At 52.9% G+C, this 12,955-nt stretch overlaps 4 protein-coding genes across 4 annotated transcripts in view; 2 read left to right on the top strand and 2 right to left on the bottom strand.

Annotated features, from left to right (window-relative positions):
- Positions 1 to 290, top strand: part of A1O1_06618 (uncharacterized protein) — a gene marked incomplete at both ends in the record, with an annotated part of 2,750 nt that extends 2,460 nt beyond the window's left edge. The window contains one exon of the mRNA XM_007727496.1: positions 168 to 290. Coding sequence (XP_007725686.1) covers positions 168 to 290 — 123 coding nt within the window. The remainder of the gene's footprint in view (positions 1 to 167) is intronic.
- Positions 291 to 2,179: 1,889 nt separating this feature from the next.
- Positions 2,180 to 3,217, bottom strand: A1O1_06617 (uncharacterized protein; the record flags this gene model as incomplete). Its single annotated transcript, XM_007727495.1, has 1 exon — positions 2,180 to 3,217. The coding sequence occupies one exon, from the start codon at positions 3,215 to 3,217 to the stop codon at positions 2,180 to 2,182; it is 1,038 nt and encodes a 345-aa protein (XP_007725685.1).
- Positions 3,218 to 7,831: 4,614 nt separating this feature from the next.
- Positions 7,832 to 9,944, top strand: A1O1_06616 (uncharacterized protein; the record flags this gene model as incomplete). The annotated part of the gene is made up of 2 exons (XM_007727494.1): positions 7,832 to 8,195; positions 8,245 to 9,944. 2 exons carry the CDS (start codon positions 7,832 to 7,834, stop codon positions 9,942 to 9,944), a joined length of 2,064 nt encoding a protein of 687 aa, XP_007725684.1.
- A 1,348-nt stretch (positions 9,945 to 11,292) lies between these two features.
- Positions 11,293 to 11,883, bottom strand: A1O1_06615 (uncharacterized protein; the record flags this gene model as incomplete). Its single annotated transcript, XM_007727493.1, has 1 exon — positions 11,293 to 11,883. A coding segment is annotated over one exon (591 nt), but the record flags the coding sequence as incomplete, so codon positions are not given.
- Positions 11,884 to 12,955: the final 1,072 nt, after the last annotated feature.

The raw sequence follows: 12,955 nt of genomic DNA, 5'->3' as shown, positions 1-12,955 counted from the left end.
TGTTGCTGTTGTTGTTGTTGTTGTTGTTGTTGTTGTTGTTCTAGTTATTTGCTTCTATTGTTATTTCTCTGCATCTCTTCTTTTCCTAGTGTGCTGTTGAGTTTCTGGAAAGCGCAGTTGGGAATTTTCACTAACTCCAGCCACGTCTTGTGGTGTTCTCTTTTTAGCTCGAAGAACTCGACAAGATCTTTGAAGCCAAGAACCCCGTCAAATACTCCGTGCAGTCACGTACCTTGGCCATCACCGAGGACCGGACCGTTGTGGCCGTCGACAAGGAAAGCAAGGTCTAGGTGAAAAGGGACGCAATGAGATCCTCTCGGGGGAAGGGTAAGTATATTTATTCACAAGCCTGGGATGGGGGACAGCGGACATTCGGATGTCGAGGGAAAAAGAGAGACCGTAACCGGGGTAGAATGATACGGGGAAAGCCAGAGCCCCCGGCGCGGTAAGAAAGGGGAGTTGTAAGTACTGTGTAGCTGCTTGAGATTCAAGAACTTGACTTGGCTTCGAGCCGCTACCCTGAGTACTGACTGATTACATCGTTCATTCCTGTAGGAAGCGTATCGTAGGTACCTTGGCTATAGTGGTAGGTAGGTATACAGTCCATGAAGCCTTCAGCCTCGTTCGTTTATATCTAAGTTGAGCATCGTCGGCATGATTTTCCTATGTAGGTATGTATACCTAAGGTAGGTAGGTGTCTTGAGGAGTACCTTACTGTGGTACTAAGCGGTGAGCGGTGAATGGCATGACACCTACCTGTATCATCAACCCCTTGTACAGAGTACGAGGTACGTTACATGTACTGCGTACTAGGTACTTTAGGTAGGTAGGTACGAAGGTAGGTACACAGTTACTAGTAGTGTATTAGGGGTTTAATTGCCGAGCCGTGTTCATCCCGCCCTTGTAGCTCAGCTGTTCCTACTAGCACAGCACAGATGTCAGACCAGGACGTACAGAGTACTCCGGAAGATAGTCGGATGTATGATCCGCCCACCTCCGGCTGGAGGTTTTTACAGACTCGGAGTACAGAGTACAGAGTACCTCCTACTAGTACCTACAAACGCTACCTACGTAATAGGTAGGTAGCCAGCAATAAACGGCTGGGGTTGGACGGATATGATTTCCTACTAATAACACCCCATCTTTATAGGACCGGACAAGGAAGGTAGGTAGTAGCTAAGGTAGTAGGTACCTTAGGTAATTACTAGTACGTACTACCGATGGTACCCACCTCCACCACCACCACTACCTATCCATCCATCCATCCATCTATCCATCCATGCTCCTCGCTCCTCGCTCCTCCTCCTCACACTTCCTCTATACACTACCTTAGATAGGCAGTGGTAATATCCATCCTCATACTCCCCCTTAGCTGTGGACACGCGCCAGACTTGAACAATCCGGGTCGGGTGTCCGGTGATGCATCGTTCGTTCCCCTTGTTCAACTCCTAGTTCCCATCCCAAGTCCCAATTGCTACAGAAATCAAGGTTCGAAAGTAGGAAACAAGTAAAGCATGCGAACACTCCGATAAACCCGGCAGAAGGAAATCTGATACCGGTACTATTTGCGAGGTCACATAGATCATGGACTTGGACATGGAATGTACTCTGTATATCTGTTGCCTATCTGAGATCCCGGGGGATCGAAGAACTGTGGAAATGAGAACAACCATCTCTGGCATGGCATACAAACTTATTTCCGTTCGTTGTTCGTTGCCAGCTTGATTAAAAAGCAGTCCTGACGATTGAACACGGCTGGAAGAAGGGTCCTTTCTCGCCAAATCAAAACCCCATTCGTTTACACAGGGGTATCAGGATTCACTCCAAGTCATATCATGTTGCGCCCTCCATGTCCGAACGCGAGCCAAAGGTCCCCCAAAAACATTACAAGACATGACCGTGTTCTCGTGCCTTGTCGTCTTTTCCCCAAACAATAGATCCAGAAACCCCTCGATAACCAGACCTATGCTCGCTCAGAAAAATCACTAGCCGTAGCTCGTGGATTACCGGCCCCCAGGGAAACGCCAACGCTTTCTGCAACAGGACAAAATTCCGAACAAATCCGAAGGACAAAGTGTGCCACCCTAAGAACGTTTCGTCTTCGTGGGCATCATCGTGATGGGGGTCGTCAAAAGTCGATGAGATGTGGGTGGGCTGATTCGGGTGGTGTGGTTGAATATTACATGCCCTGTTGGTAATAAGGATCAAAGCTTTCGGCGGCCTGCGCCAGTGTATCTAGGTCGGAAAACCCGCGGACCAGTGTCGGCGGCATCAGACCATCGTTGCCAAGGCCATTACCATTCATCTTGGTGGGGGAGGGTTGTTGAAGGTTGGCGTTATTGGCAAGAAGCATTTCATCGCTCAGTGAAGGATAAAGCGAGTTTGGCGACACGCCATCCTGCATCGGTTGCATCGGCATGAGCATCTGAGAATGTTCCGAGTAATAGTTGTTCTCTTCCACGTTGAGAGGGGTCTCAATGGCTGTGGGCGCAAGGGAAGTGCCTTCGGACAAAGGCGAGTGAATCATGCTGGATCGGCGACTCGCGTTGGAAACCATGGTTTCCGCCCTGTTTGTCTGCTTGACCTTCTGTGCGTCTTTGGTGATGGCAGCCTTGCTCCGTCGCGCCGAGTCCTCGCCGTTGCTTCCCGCAATCGAATTCTTGTGGGTGCGTTCGTGCTGCTTCATGTTGTCCTTGCGGGTGAAGGCCTTGTTGCAGATGGGGCAATGTACGCCCTTTTCGCCTGTGTGTTTCTTCCCATGACGTGCTGCGTGACCCGAAGTGGTAAAAGTAGCTTGGCAATTGTGTGATTGGGCATAGGGACACGGGTATTTGTTCTTTTTCGGCGTGGTTCCCGTGCTGGTGGTGGTGGCGGGAGAAGCGATTTTGGTCTGCAGGTTGGGTTGGGGAGCCGAGGCGACTGGAGCAATGCCAGAGGCACTATTGGCCGATGTGGCCGGCGGCAGATGGGCGAGGCTGGGATGAAGAGGCGCCGGAATCAAAGGATAGTGATTGGACATGATGGAAGGCATCTGCTTGGATGAAAACTGATCCGGCATGTTCGGGGAAATCAACAGCTGCTGTTCCAGAAATGGAGTGATGGTGGAGGGTGAAGGGAGAGGACCGACCATGTCCTGGCGGAGTAAGGCTTCGTAGGGCAGGACATTGTTGTCCAAATAGTTGTACGCCGGAGTGATCGGGGAGGGAGAAGAGTCCATGCTCGAGCTAGAGGACTTGGAAGACGAAGACGACTGTCGCAGGAGAGGAGGAGAACCAGCCGAAGAGAAGGACGAGGTTCGGCTGTACTGAGCCTGGCGCAGGAGACTCGGCCGCCTCCCCCTCTGCTGTCGTGGAGAACTGGAGGGAGAAGAGCTCGAGGCAGCCGATGATGATGGAGCCGGAGATGACTGTCTGGGAGGGATGACGAAGGATGGACAGTCGTTGTCGTTCAAGATTGAGAAGATACGTGCTCCTCTAGGTTGTGTCTGAACATCCATTGTTGGACGCACCCACCTCACGCCCAGCGGATAGGGCTGCTGGGACCAAATGAGAAGATGAAAGCGATGGTGGTAGTAGAGGATAGCTACGATGTCATCAAGCGGGCTCTTGAGACGATCGGTGGTGGTGGTTGTCGGCGGCCTGTAGAGTACCAGAGGTTTGCGTCTTAAAACTCAGGACCTTATTTCTAGGAAACCTCGTCGTCTATTAAGACACGGAGAGCTTGCGAAGGGGTATAGGCCGACGAGAGATTGGGACGAGTGGTGGATAGAGGAGATGTTGTGTTGTATGTTGGCGACCGATGGGCAGGGATCGTAAGTGATCTGCAGACGGAGGTGCTGTATCGGCGTGAGACCGTTGAAAGAAGAGACGCGGTGTCCTGAGGTACGGAAACAGAGAGGTTCAAAATAGAGGAACGGTCCAGCGGGCAGAGACGAAGGGGTCTTTTTGAGACACGAGCGAGTGTCAAGTCGTCTTTTTTTCCTGCGTGGGCGGATCAGGGCCGGAAGTTGCGCGATGATCGAGAGCGTGCGTAGGTGGAGGCAGAAGCAGAGCGATCGGGGGATCGATGGTATGGAAATGTTCAGAATGGCATTTAACGCGGGATCCAAGGCGCGTGCGTTTTGGAGCACGACCACGACCACGACACTTGACAGTGGCACTCTGGCTCTCCCTGCAGTGGCGGTCGGTGTCGATGAAGGTTCTCCACGCCGCTTGACGAGTGCTGGGTTTGGCCGGGGGACGACGGGAGATGAGAGCGATGAAGGCTGCGAGGGTGCGAGGGTGCGAGGGTGATGAAGCTAGAGGACGGAAGACGTGATTCTGAATGGTCCAAGGCAGCAGAAATGGAGAGACGAACAAGACGGTGTGTCATGGAAGATTAGGCAGGTCCGCAGTTCCAGCTGCTTGGACGCCAGACTTTACAGAGGATGCAGACTTCAAACGCAATCGACGATGGGATGGGGATGGAAACTTGGAAATAATGGATCCAAGTCATCCACCGCCGGCGACAACAGCCACAGGGATTTGCAAGGGCATGCATGCACTGGCAGTTGGGGGTCATCAGTGGTGGCTTGACCACGAGTTGACCCTTGATTTTACCTATAGCTAAGGCACCTGGTACCCTGTATAATACGAGGAAAGGGGTCTCCAGGCACCTAGTAGTAAAGGTAGCAAGTGTCAAGTAACAGCGTCGGTATAGAATACGGTAATACTCATCCCAGAGGTGCCTGGACCTCCAGGTAAACGAAGCCCGGGGAATGGCTATTCTTTGGGCTAGGTGTATCTTTTCTCCCTTTCTTCACCATTCTCCCAAAGGTGCATGCTCGTTAGTAGGTGGTTGAGTGCACCAGCTAGCTCTACGGTGGTATCTGAGCAACAGAATCTCTGGATCTCGATTCTGCATCTTCCAACCCAATTTAGCAGTTGTACCTGAGGGAATGACCAGACTACTATTGAAGAGGATCGAGATCCGCAGGAACTGGCGGCATCAACAGGAAGCATAAAGATGAAGATGGTACCTATAAGCCCACGCTGTATCGGAGACGATCGACCGATACACTGGAAATCGCGATCCAAGCCACTCCAATGTGGCCCCCGGGTCAGCTTAGGTACCATGGGTGACCCTCTTTTCGCCCTCTGGTGCAGTGTAAATAACGACAGGGCAGGTAAGTTTGGGGAGCGGGGATGCCTAGGGACTAGGTGGATTCCTTGTAATCGAAGGTTGCACATTTTGAATGACTGCACAGCCTGAGAATGCATTGCACTGACTTAGAAGCCCATATCGGCGAGATAGATAATGCAAGGGAATGATTTCTGTCGTGCTGTATATTGCAATGTACCTACCTTAGGTAGGAAGACAAAAGTAATGATACTACCGGTAGTATACTGCGGCTGGTGCTATGGCATGCTTGAACTCTGCACACTGCACTGCCCAACTGTACCTGACCTGCCGCCCACGTCACAGGGCCTGTGACATCAGTGCACGGCAGATCACCCCCCAAAAACCGATCCAGGCCCAACGCTCGATCGAGACCCAGAATCAATTTTTGGGGCAAAGCGTGACCCCTGACCGACGGGGCGTTTGGTTACAATTTATTCATGGGAGCTCCATTCCAGCAGTGATGACAGCTAAGGGTACCTAGGATTTACCTGGGATCTAGGTGGCTTTGCTACCCACTTGCTGGTGCTAGGGGCTTGATGCCCCCCATATAGGGACCAACAGGGACCAACAGGATCCGTTCCTAATAGCGCCTACCTACCAAGGGATACCTATCACAGCTCCCACCGCTTACGAGTACAGAAAGACATCTCGATTCCCTGACTTTACAATCGCCGCACCAACTGTTAGCTTCTTGTAAATAATGGAAAAAGAATACTACTAGTAGTAGTCAAGCGCATCCATCCGCATCTGCTTTTCCGTCCTGCTCCGGGGCATCATGCAACCAGTAGCCGACCAGTGCTACAACTGCCCAGACAAGTTTGGTGCCGCACGTGGCACAATCCATGGACTTTGTCTGCAGTGACTCGGAGTGCTTATCATACTTATCCCTTCCAAGTTGCGCGTCGCGACGAATATGTGGCCTGACGGGTTGACGCGAACAACACTGCATGTAGTTCTCGGTTCTCGCACGAGCTGGTTTCAACTCCTTTTCCTCTGTTTTGTATAGGAGCCTTTTTGACAGTTGGCTTGGGCTCAGTCATCAAATGTAAAAGGTCGGGACTGGTTCTGGGTTTGGCCCTGACGTGGAATGGCCCAGTCTCGAGTACCCAAACACCCACACAAAAGATACATGTTTCCATTATTTGCTCAGTGTCGAATTTGATCCATCTTTGACAAAGGAACTCTATGCGAGCATTGACCGACGCACAGTGCAATGTTCCAGACACCGCCATTGACATGAACCTTCCGAGATTATTTACCCCTGGCACATTCCAGATCATCTTCATTTGCGATACCTGGACATTGGCTCATGCAGGGTGAACCTCATCCTTGGGCCATCAGGGTCTTCTCTCCTGTTAGATATCCTACTAGGACGAAAATAAACATCCAGTTTGCCAATAGCAATTCAAGGTGTGGCGAAATGCAGGGCTGCCAGTGTAGCCTCGTCTCGCCAATACTTCCATGTTTGTCGTTCTCGGTATGTGTTTGCGTGTACGTACTTGGTAGTGCGTTGGACCCTTCCCCAGGTCAGACTCCCAATACCCTTTTGGTGGAATCAAAGGCATGTCAACGTACCCGCACTACTAGTAGAGCTCGAATGCAGGAAGAGTAGATTTGCTTGACACCCCAGTGATTGTGCTTTCGACCGCCATCCAGAGAGCTGACTGGTGTTCCTCGAGTCTGTTTGCCTCGTTCAAGTTTGGAGGATTCCAGGTAACAAGGCTGTGGTCAGTAGTGGCCCAGGGATGCGACCTTTTACCTGGGTAAGGCGTACTCGCATCACACTCACGCCCATGTCGCACACCATGTGAACCTATCGAGAAGCTGCGGCAGACATTGGCAAGCAAGCATATCACCCTCGCGTATGAAAGTGCAGGCGATGCCGCAGAAGATAATTTCCAGAGAACACCGCAGCCCAGCTGAGCCACTGCTGCATTCACTGCACTTCAGCCACATATTCTCCCTCCTCAGCCACCGCCGCATCTGTCTTCTCCGTCCAAGTCTGCGTTGTCTCCCTGCGCTGGCGCCCTGCGTTGTCTTTTACCTTCACCGCTCCTGCTCCTAAATTCGCAGTCACCCCATCGATAAACTGGTCAAGCTTGCCTCAGCTTTGCCTTTCAGCTGTCAAGGCACTGAAGTTCACTCTGCAAGTGTCTCAAGTTTGCCTTGTTGCCCTTCGGCCCATCCCAGAGGTCTAAACCGGACGCCATCACCAATTGCTGCCTGAAGAGTCTCCAAATCATCCTTGTCCAAAGCCCAACAATTACGTAGCCGCCCCCTCCAATCACCTCTCCTTTGCCCGTCGTCCCTCCCCAGCCAAATCACGCACTCGGCTTGACACTGCCCGGTCTTTTCCTCTACGGTCTTACCAGCCACCACCAATTCAAGTTCACCAAACCAAATCTCGTCCAGAAAACAACTTGAAGCCTGAGAATCTGCCAAGCTGCCTACTGCTCTCTCACTCCATCGTCATTAAAAAGATACACGTCAACTTGCCGTCTTTGACAAACATCTCATCATCACCTCCCTGCATCTTCGAAACGAGTCAATCCTTTTTCCGCGATTAAGATCGCTACGACCCGACCCTTGCCGTGGCTCCAGTTTCCGCTGGGCTACATACCACCTTTTACCTTTACTGGACTCAGCCTCATCGCCTCTACCTTGGACGACCATGTCCTATTACGACGACGACCGGTCCCGCCGTAGGGGCACTCGAGAGCGACGGCGAGACGATTATCACGATGGTACTGTTTATGACCAAGATGTCAGAGATACACGTCTAGTCAAGCGTCGTGATGATAGCACTTCTTCCGTCGAGGAGGTCAGCCGAGACTTCGCGCCGGGAGATCGCGGCGCCGCTGTCTATCGGGAAACAACCGTGCGCCGCAGTGGCCATCGCCCCATCCGTGCACGATCAACCGATGATGCTTGGTACGATGATCGCTACGACGACCGCTCCTATGCTTCTCGAAGACGACGCGACGACGCCGACACTTATGTGAGCAAACGCAGAAGCCACAAGTATGATGACAGACGTAAGTTGACCGAGCTTTTGCCATTTCATCCAAATCTAACCCAATTTAGACCGCTCCAAACGCCGCGACTCGGATTCGGATTATTCCTCACGCAGCCGTACTCCTCCGAAAAGAGAACGGAGAAAGTCCACAACCGAAGAAGTCTTGGGCTCGCTCGGCTTAGGAGGTGTCGCCGCAGCCGTGCTGGGCAAGAACCGCGATAGATCCCGATCCGTGTCCAGCGACCGTATCTCTCGTCGCAGAAGCCGCAGCCGAGCCGGTGGTCGACGGTCATCCTCTGATCGGTCTCGCCGCCCCAAGAGCAAGGTCAGGAATGAACAAGTCTCGCAGGTCATCAAGGCCGCCGTCCTCGCCGGTGCCAGCGAAGCCTTTCGCGCCCGGAAAGAACCCGGTGGCTGGGGTGGTGAAAAGGGCAAACGAGTCTTGACTGCTGCCCTGGCTGCGGGAGGTGTCGACGGTTTGATCTCTGACAAGAAAGACCCTCACCACCACGCGAAACGTGACATTGTCGGGTCTGCCTTGGCCGGGTTGGCTGCCAATCGTGTTATCAACGGCCCTCGGTCCAAGTCTCGTGGTCGGACTGGCAGCCCCGATAGTCGCCGCGGTCGAAGTCAATCCCGCGGAGGCTTTGGAGATCTGGCTGCCGGGGGTGTCGTTGCCGCTACCGCAAAGAAGGTCTATGATCATGTCCGCTCTCGTTCTCGCGGTCGTGCGCGCTCCCGAAGCTCTTCATACGATAGTCTAGACAGTCGAAGCCCCCCACGTCGCGCCCGAAGTCAGAGCGTGTCAGGTATGGCAGCCAAGGGACTAGCAGCGTTGGGCTTCAAAGATGCGGCGGACAAGGTGGACCCAGAACGTCGGCGATCAAGACACTATGATGATTACGACGATGGCCGGCATGGAGGATATGGATACAGTGATTCCAGAGATGTAAGCACCTTTCAACCCCAGCATGGTCAATTGACTCGCGGTTCCCGTGCTATGAGCGTTCCCCGAGGGTCGGTTCCAGGCTACGAACTTGACTACGGACCGCGTCATACCGGTGACCCAGAGACAGACTCGGATTCTGACCTCGGCTCCAGTTCCGAAGATGAGAAATTGAAGAAAAAAGGTCGCAAGAAAGCTTTGCTGGCCGGGGGTCTTGCGACCGTGGCGACCATCCACGCAGCGCATAACGTCTACGAGAGCATGGAGAAGAGAGAGGCTCGAAGAAAACTGCTGCGCGAAGGTGAAATCAGTCCGGAAAAGGCGCGGAACGAGAAGAACAAGGCGAGACTGCAGGATGCCGCTAGTATCGGCATCGCCGCGCTGGGTCTCAAGGGCGCCTACAGCGAATGGAAGGAGTTCCAGGAACATCGCGAGAAACTGAAGGAGCAGGAAGAGAAAGTCGCCCGGCACAGAGCCAAGCGAGAAGCCAGGAGAAGGAAGATGAGCATGCTAGCCGCCCAGAACTATACGAACTCCGGCTTCTACGGAAGCATGCCCAACCTGTCGTCGACGACATATTCTCCCCATGACCCGTATCATCATCAACCCTCCTACCCTTACGACCCTTATCATTCGACCGGCCCTCCCTACAGTGGTGGCCCATACAGTTCCGATTCGCCCGTTCACTATACCGACGACAACCCCTACGGCGCCGTCTCGCATCAACCACAATATGTCCCGGCGCCTCCCATGCCACCCCCGCCCATGGGCGGCCCATCACCATCTCCTCAACCGGGCGTCCAAAGATCAGAGACACGATAAAAATGACAACAATCACGATGCAATAAAATGCAATGCAATGGAAACCATACGATTAAACCTAAGAGCTGCTGCTCGACAACGACTCCGAGACTGCACTGCTCTTACGACACATGACGATACCTGACAGCTCTCTTTGCAGACATTGGCAAGCATCGCATTTAACTATTTCTAGACCTGCTATTGGCTTTCTGCATGGGAAGGTCTCGGGCTTAAGAAAGCGCTCACGCATACAATTCCCACATGCCAGCCTACACGTCAAGTGAATGGACTGAGCTACGACATGATGATATGACTGCTTACGATGATGAGTTTGGGAATACTAGGCATTCGTTTGATCAATCAGACGAGAAGAATGGATCACTGAATCACTGAATCAAACTTTATTCTCGTAGAACATGCTCGATCTGATTTTCTACTGCAGAGATGCTACCTCTATTCTAGTTGTTGAGAAGTCTGGCTCCTTTGATCATGGTAGCAGGGCATCCCACGCCTTCTCCAGCTATCGAGTTGAACACAAGGCATTTCCGTCGTTAACTCTCCCGCTTTGCCCGGTCACCGCTCTGCTCTGACTAGCAAGTATTTATCTTACAGCTTTGGACCCCTTCAGCCCATTTGAGTAGGACGTTCAATCATCAGCAGCTCCGTTCTCAAGCAGTAGCTCCCTCCGCCAACCGAGGCGTCTTTGATAGCGATCCGCCGTTGGCCATTGCGATTGCTAATCGGGCGGTACGGCCGGTGGAGGCGATGGTGCTCGAGGTGGAGTATCCCAGTAGTCGTCGCCGGAATGATAGCTGTCATTGTATCTGTCTCCACGTCCGCGTCGATACAAGAACTCCGGTCCAGTCGGACGTCTGGGCATGGAAGCGGGAACGAAGCGGGTATAGGTGAAACCATCTTCGCTCCCGGGCCGCCGGTACTCATATCGTGCCGCCGGAGTGCGAACCTCATATCTCGGAGTTGGAGTCGGTCGCGCGTCCTTGAAGTGGTACTGCCAACGTGCAGGCTTCTTTGGAGGTGGTGTGGGAGGCGGAGTCGGATACGGATCGCGAAGATAAGGCTGAGGACGGCCAGACATCATGCCAGCAGCACCGCCTGGTCCCTAGGCAGGAGGCCACTGCGGATCCCATGGGTATGGACCGCGAGGGAAGAAGACATTGTCTGGTCGAGGAGGCGCGAAAGGAGGTTCTCCGGGACCGGGACTGGGCCCTGAGCCAAATGTCGGTGTATATCCATCACCGTCTTCGCTGCTGTTGTTGTTGTTGTTGCCCGCCATTGGGGGCTCCCACATCCAAAAGTCACGATAGCCTCCGCGTGTCCTGGGCTGTCCTTGTGGCTCTCGTTGCTCGTACATTCCTCGGCCCGGGGCACTTGGGTCGAGATCTCGCGTTGGATTGTGAACCCGCATTGGTCGGTACCCTGTGGAGTCCGGACGATCGAAGTATGTGTCTCCTGAACGGAGACCACGGGTGGATGGACTTACTCCTCGCATGGTGATGCTTGTATCGATATATTCTCGTGTCTCGTCGGCGTCGTCGGAGGGTCTATTTGAACGTCTGCCAAAGAGGAGGCGGTGCCGGTGGCTGGTCCGTCCTCGGTTGCGTTTTCGGTTTTGGTCCAGTACTCCGTTAACGTGTTCAGTATATATGATCTCGGGAAGCCGCCCGTCGCGTCGAGGCCCTTGAGGATAGTTCTCGGTAGCGGCGAGAAAGCGTCGCAACTGTGGGCTCGGGCCGTCGTCGAGGACTTGCTCGAGGAAAGTGGCGGGATTAGGTGAGCGCCGCTGGCGAAGGTGACGGGAGCGTCGAGTGTTTCTTCTCTGTGGACGGGGTAGGGACCGTGATCTAGTGATGTGAACCCTTTCCTCGGAGCCGGAAGGCGAGATATAGTAGCTTGTTCGAATGTCTCCGGGGTCAGATTGTCGTGATGAACGGTTTCCCATTCGATTCCCAGGGTGCCCTGAGCGGTTGGAAAGGGACTATAGGTTCTCCGTAGTCTCTTGTTCTGATCAGTGGCTGGTTTCTTGATGCGATGCTCTCATGAACAGGCTGCGAATATGGAATGGTACCCTGAAGATGAAGCGAATGCAGGAATTTTATAGAGTTGCTACACATCCTTGGTTGTCTCGGGCATTTTGTCTGCGTTGGCTTGAGTGCCTTCTCGTGTCAATCATAAGGTGATAAAGGTGCTTAGTCGTCAAGGCAAACGGGAGGAGCGAACTGACTGCAATCACTGTTCAAGAGGCTTCGTAGTAATGAATTTCAGGTGCGGTCATGAATCATTACGACTATCATATCTCTTGTTGTTCATATGCTTGACTCCAGGACTCTTTCGTTGAATACCATTTGTGTTGAGTAGGATGGGACTCATGATATCGTTGCCGACTTCGGTCTGATACCAGCCCAGAATCGATCCACCACATGGCAGCCTGGAGGCTCATACAACGGAGGAGAGTACACTCTTGGTGCCGATACTTTTGGACGGACTCCAACACATCTATAAGGCATTTGACCATGGGTTAAGCAGTCACCCCGTGTAGCCCTCGGTAAGAGGAAGTACCATTGGTATAACAATGAAGTGTCTTCTACCGACCAATTGGTGAATTTGGCTGCAAACCGTGGGCGAGGATATGGTGAAGCGCAGCTTGCAGGGCCTTCTCCCGCAACGGAGCTTTAGGATAGTGTTGCACGTTTGTAACTCTGTTGCCTCGAAGTGAGAAGAGTGCGTTTACCAAGCAGCCTTAGACATACCTAGGTTTGCTGCTGTTCAAACTCCATCCTGTGTCTGAAATCTTGGTAGGATGCAAGAGTGAAAGCCAAATGAAGGACAGCCGTCTGCTTTCAGGCACTGCGAGTAGAGAGTGTCGGCATGTAGGGAGCAAACATCCTGCGCAGTATGCTATCACATGGAAAACGGCGAGATTGTGACTTCAATCAGAGCCGAGTGATGCGGCAGACGTAGGCGAACGGGCAGGTTGACAGTCTAGCGTGAGCGCCAACAGAACAACAGGGTCC

This window comes from Capronia coronata (genome assembly GCF_000585585.1).
Source record: "Capronia coronata CBS 617.96 chromosome Unknown acBCG-supercont1.5, whole genome shotgun sequence".
Lineage (NCBI taxonomy): Eukaryota > Fungi > Ascomycota > Eurotiomycetes > Chaetothyriales > Herpotrichiellaceae > Capronia > Capronia coronata.
Note: the sequence above shows the minus strand (reverse complement) of the source record. Positions and strands in the feature narration are given on the sequence as shown.